The following is a 26,476-nucleotide window of genomic DNA, read 5'->3' on the forward strand; positions in this document are numbered from 1 at the left end:
AAGCCTCTTAGCAGACCTCGCCGCAGGATCTATCTGCTCTCATGCTCAAATGAGATGCTGAATAAGGTGCTTCCTCTAGAGATGGTGCTAAAGAAAGAACTGTCCTATAACGACTTCTGGTACCAACAGGGCTGGTGGGCATGCTGTCCACTGCGTGGTGCTGGGAGCTGCCCAGTGCCAGAGCCAGGGGACCAGGAGAACAGAGCTCTTTGTTCCCATGGCTGGCTTTGCTACCTCCCAGTCACTTTGCAGGGTAATGCATCCCCACACCCCTACACTCCCCACCCTCCAACCCACTGTCTAGGCCTCATGCCCAAAGAAGAGTTGAAGGCATGGGAGCCAACATTTTATTGGAGAAGCCAAAATAAACACAAGTTTTTTGAGTACCTTGAAGTTACAGAATTTGCTGGGTCAAGGGATTGGGAAGACCAAGACACTAACCTTCAAATGGGGTGGCCTATGTTGCCTGACCAGATAGGAATGGGAAAGGGAGGAGTTGGCAGAGAAAGTGTAGACTCTGGTCTACCATGGAGCCTAGGCCCAGGCTGCCAGAATCACACCTTCTCCCACCCTCGTGGGACTAGAGAATTCTGTAGCTTCCATTGGACCATGGAGAGGATGATGGGAGGCCTGAGTTAGGGTGACCTCTGCTATGAGCATCTCATTTGATCTCCACGGGGTCATAGATGTAGCAGCCCACATCACCAATGTTCACACCTGAGGGAGAGAGCCGCATCACCAAGGGCCTTGGGGCTGGGGAGGGTGCTGGGCTGAAGGCTGGAGGGAATTGGGAGGGGTCTGGGGTGTGTTTGACCACAGGGGAAGTTGTCCACACATCCCCACAGACCCACATGCCATACTTTAGGCCCATTGTCTGGGGTGGGGCTGCCCACCTTTGGGGCCAAACAGGTAGCCATAGCAGGGGATGTGGCAGTAGGGGACGCCGTCATGCTGGGACACAGAGAGAAAGAGAGACATCTCAGCTTGGCTCTTTTCCCATCTCCAGCCTCCCTCCTCCCAGCATAATCACCCACCCCTGCCCTGCTCACCTCAGCGTGACTCCCAGCAGTCAGGGTCTTCCGGCACCGCTGGCACCTCAGACAGGGTCGGTGCCAATTTCTGCCCAAAGACATCACCTTCTCAGCTGGTGGGGGAGAGATGGTAGTTCAAGGGGCAGGGCAGGGAGACCCACTTGCCTTGTACCACCTCCCTGCCCTTTGATGCCCATCCTGCACCCCTCTCTCCTAGCTTTCTGTTGTCACTTACCGAAATAGACGGGTTCCTTACAGCCAGGGCACAGCGAGGTCTCCCCAGTGAACGTCTTCGTGTGGGGAGGGCCTTTAAGGGGAAGAGGCCCCCGCTAGGGCTGAGGTGGAGGCCAGGCCTAAACAGGACCCATCAGCCCTGCCCTGCATATGGCACTGTCCTCTTCCAAAAGCCATGCTCATCCCAGAGCCTCCCACCCTCATGGACATGAGCCTGCCTTCCTCAGGCAGAGCTGAGTCCCCTCTGACTCCACTTCCTGCCCCATCCCTACCTGCAGGAGGGACCACCTGCTTCCTTCTCATCCTCCCAGGGGCTCAGGTGCCCACCAGCCCAACCCCGTCAGCAACTCAATCCTCAGGAAACCTGAGCTGATATAGGAGCTGGCCAGGGCAGGGGTGTCAGGTGTTGGGGAGCACAATGTCACTGCCCTCTCCAGGGGATGGAGGAAGGAACAGGGAGAGGGGAGAAGTGGAAGAATGTGAGGGGCTGGCCCATCTCAATGACCCCTTACTCTAGGTCATTCCTTCCATGGCCCTGGCCTGGGAGGGGCCTGAGTTCCAGGCCAGCTTTGCCTCTGACTAGCTGTGTGACTGCACAAGGTCATTTGCCCTTTACAGACCTCAGTTTTCTCACCCGTAAAATGGGGGTGATAATGCCACCTGCCCGATTTACCTCTTACTCAGCAGCTGACAGGAGGAAACATCAAAAAAGGGGCCACAGAGAAGTCTTTGCCATGAACAAAGTTGTAGGAATGTGAAGCAAAGGACTAGGTGGGATACTGCCACCTGGTCCCCATCCCCTGTTCCATCCTGGGGAAGGGTCAGGAGGAGGAGTAGCTGGGGCTCGATCTCACTTACTTTTCTTGCCCTGGGGGAGGCCAGTCCTGGGCCTGGGGGGGCTGAAGCTGCTGGGGCTAAGAGGAGTAGCGCTGGCAGGGGTGGGGGTGGGGCAATTGTAGAGGTAGGAGCCCACACCACCAATGTTCACCCCTGCAGAGAGAAGAGGGGAGGTCAGGCTTGAGCCTCCAGCTCCCAGCCACACGGAGGGTTCTGCTGTCCCCTGGCCCCTTCCAGGCTGGTACTTACCCCTGGGTCCAAAGAGAGCCCCATAGCATGGCTTGTGGCAATACGGCCTTCCGTTGTGCTAGGCACAAGCAGAGGGAAGAGGACTGCTTAGGGCCCAAGGGGGCTCTCCTGTGCCCCACAGGCTTTTCCCCAGGACAGGCTGCCAGGTGTGTCTGTCTACTGGCCTGGGCTGCGGGGGCTGGGAGCAGTGATGGGTGGGCTGGCATGCCAGAACTGCCATTGTGGTCAGGGAGACAGGGAAAGAGCAGCTCAGGAAGCAGTGCTGCTTCCCTCCCCCACCTGACGAAAGGCATGGGATCCACCAGCACAATTCTGGCTCCCCACATGCTGGCTGGTGTGGTGCCTATTGGGTAGGTGATCTTGGGAGTTGGCTGCTGAGGTTGCCTTTGGTGGGCCAATGGGGCTGAAACCGGGGGCTGGTGACTCGGCGACAGTGACAGACACAAGGCTGTGCACCCCAGCCCGGCCTCACCTCTGCATGCCCTCCTGGGGACAGGACGCTGTGGCAGTGCTCACATTTCAGACAGAATGGGTGCCAGTTCTTGCCCAGGGAGCTCACCTTCTCTGCTGTGGGGGACAAGGTGCAACCGGGCAGAGCCAGTCCAAGCACAAGGCGCCCTCCTTTCCCCCCTGTTCCCCCCCACCGTGATTCCTAGAGACGATGGGGAGTGTCTCCGGGAGGCCAGTTCCATCCCGCCCGATTGCTGTGCGCCCCATAGGTGGAAAAGGGGGCTGGGACCACACCGTGGCCAGCTCCTTGCGTCCTCATGGAGCCCAAAGGCTCTCACTCGCCCCGTCTTCTCCCCTTCCTCCGCCCAGGCCTCACCAAAGAAAACGGGTTGCTGGCAACGTGGGCAGGTCCAGCTCATGGCTCCGCTCTGAGCAGCCGGCGCCGCACACTGCACACTGTGGTCAAGTCCTCCGGGGTTCAGTTCCCGCCCCCTTCGCTGGCCCCTCCCATGGCTCAGCCTTGAGCCTCTTTGGGCTGAATCCGCTGCTCCTCTGTTCCCACTGGCTGCCAGAAATTTAGAACCACTCCACCTGGGGAACGCAGGCAAATTTGCTGTTACTTCCAAACACTGAAGTATCGGACCGGTGGACAGGAGAGAAGATCCTGAAGCTAGACTGGGAGGGGAGGGAGTAATGAAGACGCCTGGAAGGGTGGCACTAGTTCCTGGCTTGGTACAGAGAGGAAAACTGTTCAGAGTGTAGACGCCATGAAAACACCATTATTTCCCCAAAGCGAGGAGTTAGGCATTCTTTGAAATGGTTTCATTCCGCCTTCTCCGTGGCAGATAGTTAAGAGCTACGGAATCTGGAGCCCATCTCTGTTACTTACTCATTCTTTGGCTTCAGGCAAATTACTTAACCTCCCTCTGCCTCCGTTTTCTCATCTGTACAATGAGTAAAGTAATAAGTTTCTCCCTCATAGGACTGTGGTGAGAATTAGATAAGTTAATACTTGCAAAGTGCCCAAACAGCACGTGGCACCTAAATGCTATAAAAGCAGTAACTATCATTATGATGGATCCCATAGTGAACCCAAGACTCAGTTTGGAAGCCCCCAAACGGGGTCTGCATGCTATGGTTTGCTCATAAAATTATAATGCTTATTTATTAAATTTAAAAGTATAATTCAGACACCAATTACATATTCCTAATTTGGTTTAAGATGTTTTAATATTTGTTAAAAGTAGCTCAGCAATGCTTCAAAGGACACTTCAAGAAACATAAACCCACAGAATGAAAGAAAATATTTGCAAACGTATATCTGATAAGGGTCTAGTAATCATAATATAGAAAGGATTTTTACAACTCAACAATAAAAAGACAACCCAATTAAAAAATGGGAAAAGAATTTGAATAGAGATTTTTCCAAAGAAGATATACAAAGGTCAACAAACACATGAAAAGATGCTCAGCATCATTTGTCATTAGGGAAATGAAAATCAGTAACACAATGAGGTAATATTATACACCTACTAGAATGGCTATAATAAAAAAAGAGTGTTAGTGAGGACGTGGCAAAGTTGGATCCCTCATACGATGCTGATGAGAATGTAAGATGTGTAGCCCTTCGAAAAATAGTCCGGCAAGTCCTCAAAGAGTTAAAACTTAGAGTTACCATATGACCAAGCAGTTGCACTCCTGGGTGCAAGTGTCCACACACACACACACACAGCATATGTCCGCACAAAAACTTGACATGAATATTCATAGTATTGTTATTCACAACAGCCAAAAGATGGAAAAACCCAAAGCCCATCAACTGATGAATGGATGAATAAAATGTGGTCTATCTATAATAACGTATTATTTGGCCATAAAAAGGAATGAAGCACTGATGCATGCTACAACATGAATGGATCACAAAAACATTTCATTAAGTGAAAGAAGCCGGACACATAACACCACATATTGTATGATTCCATTTATATGAAATGTCCAAAAAAGGTAAATCCATAATGACAGAAAGTAGATTAGTGGTTGCTAGGGGTTTAGGGGAGGGACAATTGGGAGTATCTACTAATGAGGACCAAGTCTCCTTACAGGAGAAATGAAAATGATCTGGCATTAGTGGTGATATTTGCACAACCTTGTGAATATACTAAAAATCATAGCTTTGTACACTTTAAAAAGGTGAAACTTATGGTATGTGGATAATGTTTTAATAATTATGCCTGAAGGGAACTTTTTTTAAAAAAATGTAGCTCAGTGGACTTCCCTGGTGGTCCAGTGGTTAAGACTCCACACTTCCAATGCATGCGCCATCAGTTCAATCCCTGGTCAGGGAAGTTCCTCATGCTGTGAGGTGTGGCCCCCCCCGCCCCCCAAAATAAAAAAACGACAACAAGAAAAGGTAGCTCAGCAAATGAGGGGCAGAAGAGAGGCCTTGATTACTTTGTGCCAGGGCCCCAGCAGAGGAGAAAATTCCTCGATGAAGTATCATGGTGAAATGAAGAGTTTTCCGGGAATAAGTTCCTGTGTTTTGTCAAGTCAGTTGAGAAATGGCTGAATGAGGCGTGCACTAACCCCATCACTGGGTTGCAGCGCTGTGCCCTGCTAGGTGAAAGGAGTCCTATCTGTGTCTTAGGAGTTGGAGATCCTCTCTGGACTTCAATCCCCTCAGATGGGCAATGGGGATGGGACTGGTGTCTCTGAACTTCTGCTTAACACTCCTGTTTCCTCACTTGTCTCCATGAGTACTTTTTGCTTCTAACAACACTTGCTTTATCCTCCTTGATGACTTCTGAAGGTGGAAGGCTTGCACATTGTGAAATGAACTTTTCTACACTTTCTCATTATTTGTTTGTTTTGGGGAACATTTCAAGATCCTTAGTGTTATAACTGTTTCTGGAAGGGATTCTTCTTTAACGAACTTGAAAAGTACTAGTTTTAGTTTCCACTGTTATTTTACTCTCGTGTTTCCGCCTCTCATGTGTTTCTTCTTCAAGACGGCAGCTCAAGTTTCACTGCCTTTTGCTCTCTAAGGCTCACACGAAGAAGGTCCACATTAGGAGGCTGGGAGGACTTCACTGTTGTATTTATTCTTGGACAAGCTGCCTCCTTTAGGAAGGCTAACTTCATCTGTCCAAGGATCTATCCTCAGAATTTCCAGGCCACATCAAATAATCCTTTTCTAAGGTTCCCCACCTCTATCTGCATTCAATCGCCTTGTGCCCATGCCTCAGCCTCTTAGTTGGGTCATCTTTACCCTGGCATCCAGCACAGGGCCCCATATAAAGAAACAAGGACTGAAGTGCTTTACTCCTCTCCATCTTCTGTGGCCTTCCAATATTGCATGGCCACAACAAACACAGTATGCCTCATCTTTTCTATTTCAGTGCTTATGAAAGACTAGTTGAGGCTCCTCGTTTTCAAATATTTGCCATCCATTTACAGGTACAACAAATCACAGCATTCCACTCTTCTTCCTTGCCTGGCTTCCATTATTCTGACTCTAACCCAAGAGTCTTTTTTTTTTTTTTGCGGTACGCGGGCTTCTCACTGTTGTGGCCTCTCCCGTGGCGGAGCAACAGGCTCCGGACGCGCAGGCTCAGCGGCCATGGCTCACGGGCCCAGCCGCTCCGCGGCATGTGGACCAGGGCACGAACCCGTGTCCCCTGAATCGGCAGGCAGACTCTCGACCACTGCGCCACCAGGGAAGCCCCTAACCCAAAAGTCTTTGTAAAGAATGTTAACAAGGGGCTTCCTTGGTGGCGCAGGGGTCGAGAGTCTGCCTGCCGATTCAGGGGACACGGGTTCGTGCCCCGGTCCGGGAAGATCCCACATGCCGCGGAGCGGCTGGGCCCCTGAGCCATGGCCGCTGAGCCTGCGCGTCCGGAGCCTGTGCTTCGCAACGGGAGAGGCCACAACAGTGAGAGGCCCGCGTACCAAAAAAAAAAAGAATGTTAACAGGGAGAATTAACATCTTTGTAGGAATGTGTTTGTAGTCACTAACAGTGGCTGTTTTGAATACTTTGTGTGACTAAAACTTCTAAAATGATGTTTTAACAAATACCACAAATGGATAAGTCCAGTTGAGTGTAAGTATTGCCTACTCAGTTGAGAGGGTGTAGTTTATATTATCTCTTATAAGAGGCAGACCCCTCTTTCATAAAGATAACTATTCCCTTGGTGCCCCACCCCACTTTTTTCCTGCACAGACCTCTGTCACGGTATTTGTAATGTTGTGTTACACTTATTTACTTTTCTAACTTTCTTCAGTTAACAGGATTGATTGAGACTTACTTATCTGTGTATCTATAGTATCAAGTATAGTGGCGGTGCTCAGTAAATGATAGTTACTACTACTACTACTATTATTAAAATCTTCCACTAACACTCTTCATGTTTTTATTGTCAGGTACATATATGTTTTAGATTGTTGTATTTTCTTGATGAATTGACCCTTTTATTGTTGTTCTTAGGCTGAAGAAACAAGCTTTTCAACTCTAGGTGAGTGGTAGTGGGAGATAATGGCCTTAAATACCTGGAGGACTGTCACATGGAAGAGGCATTAGGGGTACTACCGAGACCCCTGGATAGAAGCCACAGGGAAGCAGATTTGGATTCAGTCCACAAAAAGAACCTTCTAATAGAGCCAAATATGCAGTGACTGCTTCAGAAAGTAGTGAGCTTCCTGTCTCTGGATGTTATAAGTAATGCCGGAGAACAAACCAACTAATTGTCATTGTTGCAGAAGGAATGCAAGCAGCATATACAGACAGATCTGTAAGGTTTCTTCACAACTTGACGATGTATTATTTTGTGATTCCATTCCCCAAGAGAGTTTGAAATCTGTGTTAGCAAGAGAGCATTGCTAAAATAGTGACAGCTACCACCTATGGAATGCCAGTCGTAGGCGTTATACTTATTATTTCTGATCCTACAAAACCTGATGAAGGATTTAAACATTACATTACCAACTGTACAGAAAAGGAAAGTGGCTTGGAGAGGTTAAGAAATGGTTCAACACCATACAGACCCTCATGCGTTGTGACTCTTGAACTCATACTTTTTCTACTTGATGTTCCTAAGCATCGTTTCTGCTAAGCTACCCATGTGTTTCAGTCTGAAAGGATACTACTCTTGTCTGTACAGCATCTCTGTACTAACTGATAAGAAGGCCTATCCACGTAAATAATGGGTTGAGATACAAGAGGCAGGGAAATGTCATTAAAACTTTTCCATGGCTTCTCGGTACCCTCAAGATAAAGTTTTTAACTTGGCTCTAGGACCCTCCACCTTTCCAGTCTTCTAAGTCATTTCTCCTGTTGCCTCAACCTCTGTAATTACAGTAAATGAGCTTCTTAAATCTGCCAAGTTCTTTCCTGCCTCGGGGCCTTTGCAAAAGCTATCTTTTTTCTGGGAACTTGCTTCTCCAATATCTTCACCTCACTAATTCTGCTCCCTCCCCTAACCTATTCAATACCAGGTTATTGGCCCCAGGCACTCCCTCCTATAGCATCTTGTGCTGGGGGTAAAGGGGGTACAATCTATGACAGCTGTGTTTTCCCTGCCTGAGTGCTGAACCAAATGAGGGAAAAAGTCAAATGGAGACCCCATGATAAAAGCTGAGTTTGTAGCTTAGTGGGAGGGTAAAATAGGTCTGCCAACTTCCCACCCACCTCCCCCGCCACATTCTAGGCTTTGTGTACCTCATTACTCTGTGAGCCCTATGAGGGCAGGGACCAGGACTATTCTGCCAACCACTGCATATGCTTCCAATGCCTTGCTCAATCTCTAGCACATGGTGCTCAATAAAAATTTGTTGGTGAATGAATGTTAAATTTTGCACACAAGTCTCCCTCAAGTGTGAGTAGATGAGGACCAGTGGGAGAGATGTGCGATTACGAGTGGACTGGTAGGGGTTGAGAGTTTTGTTATAACAAAAGCCCTGGAGCAAGGGGAGCTCAGTTGTCTAGGAGTAGACTCAGGAGTTTGTTTCTTAATATACATGAGGATCAGCATGTATGATGCAAAATGGAATACACTTTAAACTGATCCTGATTATAAATACTAGGAGACTAATACAGTAAAAAGAACTGAAAATTTGCTTTGGCAGCAAATCAGTCCCACTTTACAGCCATTCACAAGAACTTACTAATTAAGCCTAATTAGCATGTAGCACAATTATGCCTATCATTAAATATATGGCAAAAGAGAGAATGAGGGAAAAGTGTTGTGTAAACTGTAAAGCACCTTACAAATATGGCTGCTATCATGTGTCAGGTTGGCACTGCAGTGAGTTTTGATTATAACTATAAATTCCACTCATTTTATACCTTTGTAGATTTGTTCAAGTACATGGCCATATGCTTGTCACTTTAAGGCATTATCAAAATTTGTATCTATGGATGACTCTTAAAAGGTTTCACTCAGTTCTGTATGTTAATGAAAAATCAGTCTTACCTCTTTATTGTTGTGTTTCTCAACCTTTATTACCCATAACCCTTGTGCTTTCTCACTCCATGTTTTGAATATCCCCTACAACTAGTAAGTTTTACTTTCTATAGTTTATGAACAAAAAATAAAAACAGAAACATACACACAAAACAAAACCAGACTGAAATGCTTTCTTAAAATACACTAATCCTCCCACCTGTAGATAATTGCTGCTGTATAATCACACATTATTTATGGCTCTTGCAAGAGTCTGTCCGATATTTCCCTTGTTTCCCAGCATCAACTTGCCATCATATGAACCTGTTGAGAGCACTCTGTATTAGCTACTTGTGGTTAGCTGCTTAGGGCTATTGAGTGAGCTACATTTTGTGATTCAGTGGTATCAGCTGGACTAATTCAGAATCAAGACTGCTGGAAAGGACTTTTTGCCCCTTCACCATGTGTGCCTTCAACCTATGCTTGTGAAGATATCAACAACAGCTTTAAATGATGGTTTTCCATGCAAAGATGGATTTGGGCTCTCAAGTATCACTTGGGAATGTGTATTTCATCTGAAAGTATATTTTAGAAAATGACCTCCAAATAATTTGCAGCATGAAAAATGTATCCATATTCTGGAAACTGAGAGAAGAATAAGAGTGAAACTTGGTGGTCAGCTTACTTATAAATCTGATAGATGGTGACAGTGCTCCTTGGTGGAAACTACCAGCAACTTCCTCATCTTCTTACTAAGGTCTGGGGGGTAATTTTTTTTTACAATATACAAGAATAGTCCTTCCATGTCACGAGACTATGTAATAAGACTAAAAACAGTTTAATCTTATGAATTCAGACAAATGCAAATGCTTACCTTTTTATAGAGGAGTCTTTCGGTTCCTCTATGAAGCTCAAGGTCACAGAATCAGAAGCCATGTTCTAGCCTCTTCCCAACTCCAAAACGATTGGGCTTTTTCTCTTCTTCTCCTGAGCTTTTGGAACAGGCAGAACTGTAAGATCTTTATTTCTAATCTCTTACTACCCCATACCCTCACCACCAAAAAAGGGCAGCAATTACTAGTATCTTAGTGGGGATAAGAACCTGAGCACCATCTTTTGATAAAAAGCCACAAAGAGGGAAGGCTACAAACAAAGGCGGCACTGAATCTTCGCAGCTCTATAGGGGACATTTTATTTTCTACTTAGAAAGCATTTCCTTTGGAGAACTTCATCTTCCCCCACTGCACATTAATTCAACTTAGTCTAGATTCCTCTTTAGGGTAGACCCTGTCTTCCCAGGGTGAGCTTATGACCAGGGCCTGGTCTGGATACTTCATCCACCTGGTCACAGTAATTGTTCAGAGAGAGAAATGTGGCCCAAGTCACACTAATCAACATACTCCCTGAGATTTTTTTGGTGCTATAAGGAAAGATACACCTCATTTTCTAGACAGAGGCCTATAAGAACCATGGCAGCTTGAGCCTGCAGGTGCTAACTTGCATCTGAGTGGAGAGAAAATAAGAAGTTAAGCAGAGCTGAGGAAATGGGGAACAAAGAGTGCTGATGACATCTCTGACCTCCTGGATCTAATTCTGACTCGGTTTCCCAATTACCAAACCACAAATTACCACCTATTCATTTTTTTTCTTAAGCTTGTGTGAGTTTAGTTTCTGTTACAATCAAAAGAATCCTAATTAATACAATATGTATCTTTATACAGACAGAAGTGCTTCTTCTTGTGTTTAAGAATTACATCACGTTGTGTAAAGTTCTGAAACCGTAGGTAGTTTTATACACACATTTTCTTTTTTTTTTTTTTTCAGTACGCGGGCCTCTCACTGTTGTGGCCTCTCCCATTGCGGAGCACAGGCTCCGGACACGCAGGCTCAGCGGCCATGGCTCACGGGCCCAGCCACTCCGCAGCACGTGGGATCTTCCCGGACCAGGGCACGAACCCACGTCCCCTGCATCGGCAGGCAGACTCTCAACCACTGCGCCACCAGGGAAGCCCAATATACACACATTTTCTTAATGCATGATTTTCAGGATAACGTTGTAAGAAAAAGACTAGAAAATAATATGTAAGAAATGGATCTTAGACAAGTAATCCAATTAAAAATGGGCAAAGGATTTGGACAGTTCTCCAAAGAAGATATACAAATGGCCAATAAGCACATGAAGAGATGCTTGACATCATTAGTCATTAAAGAAATGCAAATCAAAACCATAAGGAGATACCACTTCATACCCACTAGGATGGCTATAATTAAAAAAGAAAAACAGAAAATAACAAGTGTTGGAAAGATGTGGAAAAAATGAAACCCTCACATTCCTGGTAGGAATATAAAGTGGTACAGCTGCTGTGGAAAACAGTTTGTTTGACAGCTCCTCAAAAAGCAACATATTGTAATGTCACAGAAATGGCACCGCAGAGATCTCCAAGAATCAGTTCCTCCACTAAAGCTATCATTAAGCTGGCAAAAACTGACAGAATCAACTTTTTCAGAACTCTGGAATCTAATAAAAAACTTACAATGGAGTCCAACCAGTGGTGTGCTTAATGAAAAAAGCAGCTGCAAAATTTCAGTAACAAAGCATTGTAGCATTTTTGCTTACCCATCTAACATCCCCCATTCCGCAGCTTGGAGGTGGCCATTGGGACAGCACCCCATATTCCTGGTGTGGCTTGCGGGTGCCAGGGGAAGATAATATGCACCTTGTTCTCAAAAGATTGTAGCTGTGAATCTTGCCCTGTCTAGCGGTTCCCTGAGGAATCTGTGCTGAGGCTGACCTTGTTTTGCCCCCCTCAAGCTGAAGCAGCTTTCAAAGCATCCATTGAAAGCATTTAAAGACATATACTACCAGTGGCTGCATACAGAAAGAAACAGCGAATGGAACAAGCATCAGACGGATCTAAAAGTCTGGAAAGGAGGAGTCTGAGGAGGAAGATACATGGGGAAATAAGAACTCTGAAGGGCTACCATGTGTATGGGGAAATCCAGCATGTAAAGTATATGCCCAGAGACAGATGAGAGTTCAGAAAAGACCTGAGAGGACCCTAGGCTTGCACCTTTGGCTGAACTTTGGGTTCCAGGCAGCCAGGAGGTGAAGGCCAAGGCAGAGTTTTAGGCAGATTGGCTTAGCATTAAAGTGGTGCCCCAGGTCAGTGTCTGCAAAGACCAAGAGAAGTGGGGTTTTTGTCTGTTTGTTTTTGTTCATTTTTTCATTCCAGGCATTTAAGGAAATCTCTGTCAGGTCACTGACTGCTGAGATACTGGAACAGAGATTTAAGGACCAAACACAAGCATACAGTCTTAGCAAAAATAGTTTGGAAAAGTCAGTAAACAAATGATGACTACAGACTTCAATAATCAACAACAGCAAAACTTGGGAGGGGGATCTGACTCCCAGATTGACACATCATAATATTCAAAATGTCCAGTTTTAAACAAAAAATCACAAGGTATAAAAAGAATAAAGTATTGTTCATTCACAGGAAAAAAGAATTTTATAGAAACCATCACCAAGGAAGCCCAGACACTGGACTTATTAGACAAATATTTTAAATCAAATATTGACATAATTGAAGGGGAAATAGACAGTTCTACGATAACAGTTGGAGATTCCAATACTCCAATAATGAATAGAACATCTAGACAGAAGTTCACTAAGGAAATAGACGACTTGAACAATACTAAATTAACTAGATCTAACAGACATACAGAATACTTTATCCCCAAACAGCAGAATACACAATCTTCTTAAGCTCACATAAAACATTCTCCAGGATAGATCATATGTTAGGCCACAAAGCAAGTCTTTGTACATTTAAAAAGATTAAAATCACACAAAGGATCGTCTCCAACCACAATGGAATAAAGCTAAAAATCAATAACAGGAGGAAAACTGGAAAATTCACAAAATGTGGAAATTAAACAACACACTCTTAAAGAACCAATGGGTCAAAGAAAGATTCAAGAGAGAAATTATAAAATACTTTGAGATGTGTGAAAATAAAAACACAATATATCAAAATGTACGGGGTGCAGTGAAAACAGTGCTCAGAGGGAAACTATAGCTGTAAACATTTTTAAAAAGAAGATCTCAAATCAACAACCTAACTTTTACACCTTGAGGAACTAGAAAAAAACGGAGCTAACAAAAGCAAGTGAAAAGACAACCTACAGAATGGGAGAAAATATTTGAAAATATCTGGTAAAGATCTAGTATCTAGAATATATAAAGAATTCTTGGGGCTTCCCTGGTGGTGCAGTGGTTGAGAGTCCGCCTGCCGATGCAGGGGACGTGGGTTCGTGCCCCGGTCTGGGAAGATCGCACGTGCCGTGGAGCGGCTTGGCCCATGAGCCATGGCTGCTGAGCCTGCGCGTCTGGAGCCTGTGCTCCGCAACGGGAGAGGCCACAATGGTGAGAGGCCCACGTACCGCAAAAAAAAAAAAAAAAAAAAAAAGAATTCTTATAATTCTACAACAAAAAGGTAAACAACCCAATTAAAAAATGGAAAAGGACTTCACTAGACATTTTTCCAAAAAAGATACAAAATGGCCAAAAAGCACATGAAGAGATGCTCAATATCATTAGTCATCAGAACCACATTAGTAAATCAAAACCACAATGAAATATTGGGATGGTTATAATATATGAAAAAGGAAATTAAGTATTATGAATATGGAGAAACTGGAACCATCATACATTTTACTGGAAGGGATGTAAAATGATTCTGGTGCTGTGGAAAACAGTTTGGTGGTTCCTCAAAATGTTAAACATAGAATAACCATATGACCCAGAAATTCCACTTCTAGGTATATACTGAAAAGAACTGAAAACAAGTACTCAAACAAATACTTATGCATGAATGTTCATAGCATACTAGGCATAATATCCAAAAGGTGGAAACAACCCAAATGTCTATCAATGAATTAATGGATCAATAAATTGTGGTATACACAGACAATGGAATATTACTTAGCCATAAAAAGTAATGGAATACCTATACTTGCTATAGCACGGATGAACCTCAGAAACATTCTTCTAAGTGAAAGCAGATAGAAAAGGTCACTGATTGTATGACTCCATTTATATGAAATATCCAGAATATGTAAATCCACAGAGACAGAAGGAAGACTGGTGATTGCCAGGGTCTGTGGGGAGGTAGGAATGGGAACTAACTGCATAAGGGACACAGGGTTTTATTTTGTGGTGGTGAAAATGTTTTACAACTAGACAAAGGTTTCGGTGGCACAACACTGTGAATGTACTAAATGCCACTGAACTGTTCACTTTAAAGTGGCTAACTTTATGTTATGTGAATTTCAGCTCCATAAAACAAAAACAAAAAGCACCTGAGATAGCAGTTATATTTCAGGAAAGTAGTGACTGCAAGAGAACAGGAGAGGGGCTTCAGGGCTGTTGGTCACATTCCATTTTTTGATTTGGGTGTTGGTTACCCGAAGTGTTACACAAACTGTTCACTGTGTGAAAAGTATTGAGCTTAACACTTGTGTGTGCTTTTGTTTTGTAATATGTACCTTATACTTTAATACAAAATTATATTTTTAAAAAAGTTAGAGTTGTCATGACCCAGTACATACCCAAGAGAATTGAAAAGTATGTCCACACAAATACTTGTACACAAATGTTCACAGCAGCATAATAGCAAAAAAGTGGAAATAATCCAAATGTTTACCAACCAATGGATAAACAAAATGTGTTTATATCTATACAGTGGAATATTATTCAACTACAAACAATGAAGTACTGATACATGGTACAACATGGATGAATCTTGAAAATGTTAAGTGAAAGAAGCCAAACACGAAAGACCACATATTATATGACCCCAGAATTGTCCAGAATAGGTAAATTCATAGAGACATAAAGCAGACTGATGATTGCTGGTGGCTTTGGGGTAATTGGGAATGTCTGCTAATTGCGGTTTTTAAGTGGGGTGATGGAGATATTCTGGAATTAGATAACAGTGATTGTTGCACAATCTTCAACACGATCTTCTTGTACACACTTTAAAATGATTAATCTTATGTGAAATTTAATGTTATATGAATTATATTTCAATAAAAAAGTAGATTTTAAATATTTAATCATTCATAATGTATGTGAACTCTAGCATATCAAATTTTAAAAGTCCAAGGGGAAAAATATTATTCTAAAAAATATTTCCTTTCCCTCTGCCCATGCCCTAGATCAGCACATCTCAAAGGTGGACTCCAGACATTACTGAAGAAGGGAGGTGTAAGCAGCAAACCACAGGCTGGTAGGTAGGTGAGTCACATTTAGGAATAAAAGCTGTGACCAACACCCTTGATTGTCCCTGAGCAGAGGAATGTGGTAGCTGATGAGAAACAGATCTTGGACTGGAGCAAGGGAGAGAAAGTAGTGGTGACAAAGTGTTGGCAGCCCTGGCACCAGGCTGCTTTCCATTGCTTCATCCACAGTGTCATGCCTGAGGAATAAGTAGTCATTAACTGATATAAGCTCAGCAAAAAGAGGTCCTGAGATACTTTTTACCCCTTACTTCTTCCTTCTTATTCTATCGATGGCTTTGATTGTATATTATGCAGTTCTTTATATTTATAGTGTTATGAGTAGTCCCAAAAGTTACCCAAACCACAGATTTATTTGGGCAGTAAAGCAGACCTCCAGGACTCTAAAAGTGCCAGCATTTACAAATCAGAAATAAAACTAGGTTAACAGTTTTAAGGGTAAATTTGGAGTTGGGGCAGCTCAGATTTAAATAAATCTCAGAGTTTAAAGGACTTAAAGGTCAGGTTCTCATCCTCACTGTGTTCCCGAGCCCAGTTCCAAAGCACAAAAGGGCGTAAAAGAAACACCTACTGGCTTTTTAGATGAACAGAGAGTAAGGTGTTTCCTTGGTATTTTGAAATGCTTGCCTGTTTCTGTGTACCAAAAGTTCTACTGTGTGTAGAAGAGGTAGTAAGACTGAATGGAAACTGCAAGACAGCTGTCTTGAAGTCTGAAATCCCAGAATTTTTCAAACACATCCTTTGTGATTGTCCCCCCTTCCCTGAGACTCCTTTGTCTATTTATACCCCACTCCTCTAAGGACATACCCAATTTTTACCCTGATTCTTGTATGGACCAGGTAGGAAGGCTAAAGCCAAGATAGGAGATGTTCTACTAGCTGGGAGCATTGGGCTCAGGGCCCAGGAGGGATGAGAAGATCTGAATTCCACAGCTTTAACGTGAGTATCGTGGCACAAAATGAGAGATGGAAGTTAGGAGATAATTTGAGATGAGGAGTGGAAAGTTTAAAATATACACCTCTATGCCTATCCTCATCTTGTTCCTCCTCTACCGGTACAAAGATATAGACATACATAAATAACATATTCGCTCACCCAACTCACCATTTCCTGGCAGCTAAAATAACAGAGCCTTCTCCATAACCCATTCCTGCCCCAGCAACCATACCCACCTTCTGGAAGTCAGACCCTAGAGGTGACTGCCCATTGGCCCCAAGGGTACTCATCATTTCTGTGGCTTCTATCCCTGTCTCCCTGGGGCAAAAATGTCTTCTGCAGTCCTTCCTTCTAGAAATATGAAGACTTCTGCAATTGCTCCTGAAAAGAAAGGAAGATAGGTGGGTTAGAGTCGGTAAATGTCATCATAATCATCCTTATGTAGGTATACCGGCTATGGGAGGGCTGGATTGAACTTTAGGAGGGGCAAAGTATCGGAGAGATGAAAGAAAACAGTACCAGAATATGCTTGATTTAATTTTTTTGCTATCTTCTTCTACTGTAACGTAACTCTGTCTCTATATTTGGCCGCGCTGTGTGGCATGCGGGATCCTAGTTCCCCAACCAGGGATAGAACCCCTGCCCCCTGCAGTGGAAGCACGGAGTCCTAACCCCTGGACCGCCAGGGAAGTCCCTCTGTCTCTTTTTTTACTCTGCTCTTTCACTTCTCTTAAACATGCTCATTTCCCTTGTTTTCTACAAAACACTTTTCTTGCCTGATGCTCCATGAGTGGAAGGAGTAAAAGCCTGTAAAGCTTTCAATCAATACATCTAGATACGAGTTATCTTCTGTCTTTCTGCATGCAACAAAGACTTTGTGGTATCTTTTGTGTACCTGCATTAAAGTAAGCTTTGTGAAGACAGGTATCTTGATTTATATAATGTCCAAGTGCTTGTACAGCATGAATGGAAATGCATAACCAGCTCCACAGAGGTAGGAGCCAGAGAAAGGGAAGAGGAGGAGAGGAAGATGAGTGGTATTCTTGAATGTATGTAACCTAGCCTTGATGGGAGTAGAGGAATTTAGGAAATCTTGAGGGAAAAGCAGCAAGACCTATTTGTAATAATGGAAAACTGATGTGAGGAGTGGAGACAGAGATGCAGAGTGGGAAGAGACACAACTTTAAAAAAAAACACTGTTTTTTAATACATAAAAGTATACAGAAGAGAAAAAAAACCTGGTCTGTAATTCCACATCACCAGATAACCCCTACTGACATAAAAATTTCCTATATGTGTGTGTACATATTTTATGTGTATAAAATATTTGTATTTTATATAAAATGCATTTTCATGGTCTGAATATTCAAACAAAAAGGATAAAAAATAAAGAGTGAAAGCATCACTCCTTCCTCTTCCAAAGGCAACTTTTTTTGGTTAATTTTTTGGTTTCCTTCCAGAAATAAAACTGATGGCTTGATTTACAGTTTTGATGACATGACGAGGATGCTGGGCCATGAAAAGTTGAATTACTCCTTCAGCTACATCAGAGGGATTTGGGGTTTAATTTACTTCAACATGCCTATGAAATCTGGCTGGAAGGAGAAAGGGAGCCATCTGAAAATCAGAGTCCCCAAAGCCTTTTACTGCTAACTCTAAAGTCAGTGTACCCCTACCCTTCCTATCCTGTTTTTCTTCTAGGAGCTTCAGGGGCAATGTGTCCCCCTCCTGGCCTGGCACCACTATTCCAAATGCTGTTGAAATGAAGGGGCCACAGGCAGCCTTGATATGCACTCACTGCTATAGACAGTGCCTTGTATACAAAGATCTAGGACAGAAGCAAGAGGACAGTTGGCTTCTGCAGTATTAAGCACCCAGCAAATACAATCAGCAATTTACAGCTTTTACTCACTTATAAATTGCTAAGTATTCACAGTTAATTAAAAAAATAGCTACTATTACCACACTGATTCTTTTAATGAATTTTTATTGAGCACTCTTAATGTGCCAGGCAACAGTGCACTGTGAATACAATGATGAAAAAACAGTAAGCAAAGACAGACTTCCTGCTTTCGAGAGTTTATAATCTAGTTGGGGGGGGGATGGGTGGGAAGGACGCACATATTAATCAAAGAAACACATAAATGTAAAAGTACAACCACATTAAGTGCTACAATGAAAATGCACATGGTCCTTTGAAAGTGTATAAGGGTTTTTTCGTTAAAAATTAGACATTATTGTAAAATTAAACTCTAAAAGAAGAAATGTGCTCACAATCCCAAACTATTTTCATTTGTCCATATTCTCACAGAATTGTCAATGAATGAAGAGCTTGCTTAGGTTCTCATCCCGGGCTTGGTAGGTAAGCGCTGTGAAAGTGAGAACCAGGGCTTTGGAATATGTATTTTCTAAAAACCCCACCTCACTTAGTTCCATAATTTATATGCTGTCTCCATGATCCCACCTCCAGCTTTTTTTTTTTATAACACACTTATTAATGTCCCTACTGGATTCCTGTATCCTATACATCCAAACCCCCCATTCCCACTTCCCCATTCTTTTTCAGTCCCTTAACCTGGCAGTCTGATAAATGGACATATGCTCTGGCATGCTTTACTACCAAAACATTAGCTAACTTTTTGACTTGTTTTAGAGAGATGGAGTGGCATAGCGTAAAATGGGTATACTTAGCAGAAAGGTCACTAAGAGTATTATGTGTCCTGAAGCTAGCTGTGAAGAAAGAGGTTTATAAAGCAAGAGGCCTCCATTCACAAAGCCAAGGGGAAGTTTTAGGGGGTTATCTACATAACTTAGGTAAAACTTGGTGTTTGCCTAAATTTAAAACTAACTGCTGATCACCTGTTCTCACAATTGAGGGAGTCAAATAAAAACTGCTTCTGATGTTTGCAGAAATTTAAACCATAGTTATATGACACCAAAGGCCACATGAGAAGATTAGGGCCCACTCTTTGCATGTGCCTTTGTCTCCTAAGACGAAAATTTATTCAGCACTGTGATAGTACTGAATAAAAAGAAACAGGCCCTACCTCTAGGCGCTGGCAACTGGATTAGAGTTCTGCCCTTCCTTTCACATGGCTTCTCTAGATAGGCTCCAAAACCTGATCTCACTGATCAAAGAGGAAGCTAGCAACACTTCCCACCCAAACTACAGAATCCTAAAAGCTCTCCCTCTGCTGGTTCAAGGCAAATATGAAGAACACTGTTGCTTCAACTCTTAGAAGTGGGAATTATTCTAGAAAAAGCCTAAGATGGGTAGGTGCCTTTGAGTTATCAAGAGAGTACAAGAGGAGCGGCTCTAAGTACTCCAGACCCAGTTACTTGAATTAGTTCTGCCCTTCCTAGATTTTGCCTCTTTTCCCTTCTCCACCCTTCTCAAGTGGCCCTCTCCTAACCTAGAGAGTAAGATTCTGACTCCTTCTGAGACAGAGTGAGTTTAGGACTGAGATCTGGATAGGATTAACCCCTCTCCATGCTTACCCTAAACCCACCCATCTCTCCCCAAAGGGAGGTGGAACTTACTAAGTGAACAGGCCTGAAAATGAGTAATAACTGGCATTTTAAAACTCTTTTATGTTCTCTAAATTCCTGTAGATAGGCTCCTAGAATGGAGAGGGAGTAGTTCTCTGGAGAAACAAATATATCTCTGAAGCTCACCTGGGTTTACGTTCTGCTAAAGGGCATCTTCTGAGTCTGTCTATGGTTTCCAGGTCAGAAAGATGCATTGAACTCAGGCTTCAGCCTAAAAAGCAGACCTAAGAAGACTGCTCAGGATGGCCTGACCCTGTACACATTTGGTGTGAGATGGAGATAATGATCCTCCATATTAAAGAAAAAAAAAACAACCCTATGGCACAGTGAGGCAAAGTAACTTGTCTAAAATCACAGCAAGGCAAATGGCCGAGGAACATCCAAGGACCTAACTATTCCAAATCTGTGCCCTTTCCACAAGATGAAGAAGGGAGGCCTGTACAACTTCTAAACTTCTAAATTAGTCAAGAAAAATAGCCTCCTCGCACTCAACCTAGGGATTCTGTAGCTCTGCACACAAGGAAACAGGAAAACTAGAGTTCTTAGGAAAAAAGATCAGCAACTTTGCATTATGTTTGAGGAGTGGGAGAACAAGACTCTGAAGCCTCTGTTGAGCCAGGTTATGAATTGCTGACAACAAGGGTATCAAGAGGAAACTGGGGCAGAGATTAGAAATATAAGGACCAAGCTCCCTGATCCCAAGAGCACCCTCAGCAAGAACATGAGTATTCTTGGGGAGCTCAGTTCCCAGAGGAGCATCGGGAGAGCCAACATAAGGGTATATACAAAACTTCACAATAGAAAGATGCCAAAACCAGACCACTGGTGCCTACTCACTACCCAACCAGGAAGCACTGGGGCACAGACTATATAAGCTAACAAAAGTAGCCCTAACAACTGGGGAAAGAAGGGTGGGAGGGGGAGACAGGCAATAGGGCAGCAGCATTGTTCTAGTTTCCCTGTGGAGTTCAAATGTGTGTGGTTTCAAAACAAAAATCCAGAAAGAAACATGAGATTAATGCATTTATTCCAAGTAATTAATACATTAAAAATAAAGTTAAACTTGTCCAAGCCACTCATAAATCTTTAATCTTTTGAACAAAATGTACAACCCAAAACATCACACTATGGTGGAAATAACTTGGGAAAGGGAGAGGCAGAGGAAGAAATACATATGAGTGTGGGAAGAGAAAATGAGTCCAATCCCAAAGCAAGTTTCAGATCTTCTACCTCTTTAGAACAGAAATGGCTGCTAAACAATTTCACACAAAGTGTCAGTGGATCACAATACAGTGAACAAAGGCCATTTCGAAAATAAAACTGACCCAAAAAGCATATCTGCTCCTGGCACTGAGGCATGAATAAGCCTTACCGATTTGTCGTCTTCGAAAAGCGAGCCTGCTAGATTTTCTTCCACGTTTACTGAGGCCATTTCCAAACAGGTTTGTGGATTAGCAGGACCATCTCAAGCAAAGGCAACAGAATGAGGGAAGTGTGGGGGGTTGACATGCCACAAGGAAGTAAACAGTAAACAAAAGAGCTACTCACGCTGCATTTCAAACAATGTTAAGGCAGGCCCATCCAAATGGAAGCCTAAGAGATGAACAATCCTTCCTTCAGCAGTAGTTTTCCATTTCAGCAGGTTTTCTTGTTTCTCCCAGAGATCCATCAGCTGCCCAAAAAATTGGGTGGGAATACAACACAGCAATTGGAGAAGTCAGCTCTGTCTCCCTCCTCCCCCACATTCCAGAAATGGCAGAGTCAAAGCCAAAATACAATCAAAGCACACTATATGGTGAGCCAGATAGACATTTGATTTTAATGACAAAGTAGAAGAAAATAAATTGGCAAAAATAATAATAATAATAATTAACAGAAAATACTTTTTTACAGATATGTATAGAAATTATGATTGATTTGTCTGGTATCTTAAGGAAAACGGAAAAAAGGAAAGGAGGTAAATTTTTTAGCTTCCACGAACATTTATTCTAAGATGCTGACTGCATCTCTTGATGTAGGTTCCAGATGAGAGAGCCAACTAGTCCTGGATCATCTGGGCACCTGATTTCTAGAAGCCAATTTGATTCATCCACAAGTAGCTCTGAATTTGTATTCTCAGTTGTGAACACTGGATTCTGTGTGGTCCTGGATGTCATCAACTGCAGCTTCTTGTGCAGCTATTTCCTGAGGGACTGTATTGCCTCCAACTACCTGCTCCCTTGTATGGGACCCTGAAGCCATAGATTTTACCATATTCAAAGGGCTGTCATTGTACTCAGCTACTTGAGGAATTGCTACCTCCGTGACGGATGCATTCGGTATTTCTAACTGTAGTGGTCCCATCTCCAGGGAACTACACTCAGGAGGGTCACTTGGCTCAGAGAGAGGAGAACATATCTTCTCTTTTTGAACTCCAGATGTCCGTGTGACAAAGTCAACAAGGTCCGGAAGGCAAGGAGATGGCCCAAGGCCTAAAGGATTAATTGTTTCTGATTCCAATCTGAGTGAATCTTGTTTCTCTAACTGAGAAGTTTCTTCTATTTCCTCAGGCATCATTCCTCCTGCTAACAGGTCAAGGGCCTGGTGTGTTCCCTCTAGGCTCCCCAAGCCAAGGCCAACATTTCCTATAGAAAGTCCAGTTTTCAAAATGTTAGGAGTGATCCTCCCAGTTTCGGGATTAGATGAGTTTTGTTCACCCTCTGCTCCGAAGTTAAGCACCAGGGTTTTGGGAGAATCTAATGGAAACTCAGAAAAGGATGGTATTGGTTCAAAGTCAGGGAGAGTGGAGGGATTACTTCTTATAGGTGACATAGAATTCTCTTCACGTACTTTCTGAGACAGGGCAGTTGCGGATCTATGTGCTGGGTCTACCCGAGTATTGCAGAAATCAACACCTATATCCCCCAGGTTCCCCAGGGCAGCAAGCTCTTCTACTTTTAAGTTTGTAACTTCAAAGTTTTCTAAGGTCTTGCTTTCTATTGTCAGTGTTAGTTCTGGATGGACATCTCGAAGATCCAGGGCTTCTGCTTTGGGTTTCTCTGGGCTCTCCCAGGTCTCTGGCTTCTTGTTCTCATCCCAAACAGTCAGTTCATAGATCATTTTACCCTGAAACTCTTTTGATCGTTCTCTCTTCAGTTTAAGGCTTCTGTACCTAGAGGCTCTAGAAGCTGATCCTGGAGCTGAATTTTCTAGCCACTCCTCACTAGCAGTTGAAACTCCTTGCTCCTGTTCACTATCTTTCAAACACATATCTGATCTGGCTGGGGACTGAAGGAGCAATTCTGGGGCAGAAATTTTCACAGGTATATCTTGTGGGTTCTGGAGTAAAGACCTAGCTTCTGACGGAAATGAGTCTATTTTTGCCTTTGTGGAAGAGAGCGCCTGTGCGTTCAATTCAGTCACTACTTTACTTTGAGTTTTACTTCCTGTTATCAATTTCTTGGACTGTTTAGCCTTTTTGTCAGTCATTTGCATGTTGGGCTGTTCTACTTCTCCTTCCCACATGTATCTGTTCCCATGGTTCAAATTAGAATCCTCTACACGATTGGGCCCAACATTGGTATCTGTTCCCTCTCCCACTGTCCTCTCAGAGAGCTTCACTCCCCCTTCTTTTAGTTCAGCGCTTGTCTCTACTTCACTTTTTCCACAATCCTTAGATTGGTGGAGCTCTTGGCTTTCCTCATCCTGGTTACTAGATTCCACAAGGTGGGTTTCTAACAGCTTCTGAGATTCCATGGTATGACAGTGTACATGTGACAGCTCAGGGGCTGGCTTGACACCTGGTGGCCCAGGGTCTCCCAGGTCAAGTTCAATTTTCCCCTCTGGAGATACATCCCTATTAGCATCACTCTGGAAGGAACTAGAAGTCCACATGGCCAAAGTCTCTGTCTTTGGGGTAACAGTTTCATAAGGCCTGTTTTGGCACAACCTTGTCAGAGGCTGTAAGAAGCCATAGCTGCTGCCTCTGCTTTTTGAGTCTACATTTTCTACAACCGACCATTTCCCTAGGGACACCAGAGGTTTTGAAATGGGCTTTTCAGGGCTGCTGACTAAAGGAGCAGAGACCAAATTTCTATCTGGAGGCAACTCCTCTTGGGATGCACTGCTGTTCAAAGTAGAAGTGGAAGAGATGTCTGAACTTTCAGCTCTATTTTCCCCATTAGCCAATGGACCACCACTCAGCTTAGTCTCAGGGGCCCCTTTTCCACCACTACTGTAGAATATGTCATACAGATCCTTAGCATTGGCTGTGGCTAAGCATGAATTTCGCTTTTCCAATTTTTTGGCTTGTTCACTGAACACACTTGAGAGGGGAGGTGGAGGACGCACTAACACAGAGAATAGGGTCTGGTCCCGGTCACTCTCACTCACCCCAGGAGCCGTCTCATCAGAAGGAATGGCAGCTGGCTGTGCTGAGGCCATGATGGCTACCGGTAATACTGGGTTCAAAATGTTAGGACCCAGGAAGCCAGGGCTGACAGTGTGAGATATAGTTGGGTTTGATTTTACTGGAGCCAAAATAGCATTTGCTTGAGCAGGAGATGGGGCAGCTGGATGAGGTATAACTGGGGGTGGTGGAGGTGGCGGTGGAGGTGGTGGTGGTGGAGGTGGTAGCATTTGTTCAGGTACATGTGATGGCTCATTCTTTTCAGCCAGCACCATTTTTTCCTCTGGAGACCCTTTTAGAATCACCTCTTCCCCTCCAAATGCTTTAGAGATGATGTCGGGAGGCAAGAGGAGATCAGCTGAAGACTCTTTAACCACTGGCAGAGGCTTAGCAGTGGTTCCAGAGGACTTGATGGATAGAAAGGTGTTAAGAGGAGCTGGCTTGCTTACTGTGGCTGAACTTGACTTGCGGAGGACTGTGGATGGGATAGGCAGGTTGGGTCGGATCTTAGTCTGGGTTGAAGTTGTCACTACAGGCATCCAAGGGCTTGTATGTGCAACAACAGTTTTCCCAGAGAGTTTGATTTTGATGGGCTTTGCCTTCCCAGCTTCAGCTCTGCCATCCTCTTTGTCCTTACTATTTTCCACAGTCTCTTCTTTGGGAATACTTGGGGCCACTGAACTTTTTTCCTCCTCTTTTTCTGGCTTCTTCCAGCTGAATTTCCCAAAAGAGGAAGATGTTGGTGGTTCTTTCTTTACTTCTTCTTTTAATTGGAGTTTGATGCTAGCCTTCCTTTTATTTTCAGCCTTTTCAGGGGAGTTCCCACCTTCAGACACTTGGTCCTCTAATTCCTCAGACACCCTGTCATCCTCCTTTACTTCCTTCATGATCTTTGCCTTTTTTTCTTTCTTCTCTTCCTTTGGTTTCTCACTGAGTTTGCGCTTTAGCTCACTCTGCCGTCGCCGTTCTGTCTCTAGGACCACAGCCAAGCCAGCTTGGCGGTCCAGATTCCGCCGCTCCTCATACAATGGGTTTTCAACCACATATTTCTAGGAAGAGAAAAGATAAAGGCTCAATAACTGGTCAAAATACTATAAGAGAGAAAAGTTGGCCCTACCACTGTTAGAATTCATTTAGTGGAAATCCTCAGAGTCACCTTCCTCAAGGATAAATGGTTCTCTCAGGTCAGCATTGCTTACTAGGATTGAGGAGAACATCCCAGTGATTATATGGAATTTGAAATATTAATGACTTTTTCTGGCTCTGAGTTTGTTTGACAACATCAAAAGGATTACTGCAGAAAGTAGGAAACTCCATAAGCTACTACAAAGACCAACCTTATATTTCTCATTGTGTTGATAACCCTTCACATGTTGCTCTCCAGAAATTGGATCCCCCAAAAATTCCTCACAGAGCTGGCAGTAATATCCAGTGATGGGAATCAGAAACTCAGAGCCTGGAAGAAGTGGAAGAAAGTCAAGAAAATAAGTCATTTCTACCCAAGATGACAGAAACCAAAGGAAATCCCACTTCCCTTTTGTAGTAAAGTGGTTAATGGTATAGAGGACCTTACTCACTTTCAAGTCAGGAGCATTTAGATGAATCCCAGTGGTATGTCTTCCCAACTTAAAGCTTGTACTCAGGACCTCTACCCCTTCTACGTTTTGGGAACACTAACTGGTTAATTCAGGAGTTTTCTGTGCCAGACTCAATTCTGTTGCTGATTCTCCTCAAACTCCAACTAGCACTAAGCATCTTAGGAGATTTAAAAATTATACTCCCAAATAGCCCAGTACTATTGGTATGAGGATCTCTCATGTTGGTATTAATTACTTAAGAATCTATCTTCTACAGATGTAAAGGATGTAGCAGCACTGACTACTTATAAAGGTAAGAAATTAAGAAGTTTAAAGACAAAGAAACTTTCTATTTCTCAACTTAGCCCCTAATAACAACTATTCAAAAATATTTTATAGTTCTTAGTTGAAAAGGCAGTCTTATTGCACCTCTGACTGTTCTTTTTTACCTAGATTTCAAATAAATAAGATTTTGGTGCATAAGCCAGTGA

At 43.5% G+C, this 26,476-nt stretch overlaps 2 protein-coding genes across 4 annotated transcripts in view; both read right to left on the reverse strand.

Annotated features, from left to right (window-relative positions):
* Positions 1–365: 365 nt before the first annotated feature.
* Positions 366–11,039, reverse strand: CRIP3 (cysteine rich protein 3). The gene is made up of 9 exons (XM_030870661.2): positions 10,111–11,039; positions 3,178–3,392; positions 2,824–2,918; positions 2,352–2,409; positions 2,124–2,255; positions 1,267–1,338; positions 1,050–1,144; positions 894–951; positions 366–717 (listed from the first exon to the last, which is right to left on the reverse strand). Exons 1-9 carry the CDS (start codon positions 10,170–10,172, stop codon positions 662–664), a joined length of 843 nt encoding a protein of 280 aa, XP_030726521.1. The 5' UTR covers positions 10,173–11,039; the 3' UTR covers positions 366–661.
* A 2,727-nt stretch (positions 11,040–13,766) lies between these two features.
* ZNF318 (zinc finger protein 318) overlaps positions 13,767–26,476 on the reverse strand; it is a 33,750-nt gene continuing 21,040 nt past the window's right edge. Inside the window, exons 9-12 of one of the 3 annotated variants that reach the window (XR_009565788.1) lie at positions 25,746–25,864; positions 21,570–25,457; positions 16,709–16,853; positions 13,767–15,715 (exon numbers count right to left, since the gene is read on the reverse strand). Coding sequence is in view for 1 of the 3 variants with exons in the window: in XM_030870650.3 (XP_030726510.2) it covers positions 22,137–25,457; positions 25,746–25,864 (3,440 nt within the window). In the remaining 2 variants the exon portion in view is untranslated. Of the gene's footprint in view, positions 16,854–19,919; positions 25,458–25,745; positions 25,865–26,476 lie in introns of those variants that run through there. The other 2 variants (XR_009565787.1, XM_030870650.3) reach the window with 2 other exon arrangements.

Source organism: Globicephala melas, chromosome 11 (assembly GCF_963455315.2).
Source record: "Globicephala melas chromosome 11, mGloMel1.2, whole genome shotgun sequence".
NCBI lineage: Eukaryota > Metazoa > Chordata > Mammalia > Artiodactyla > Delphinidae > Globicephala > Globicephala melas.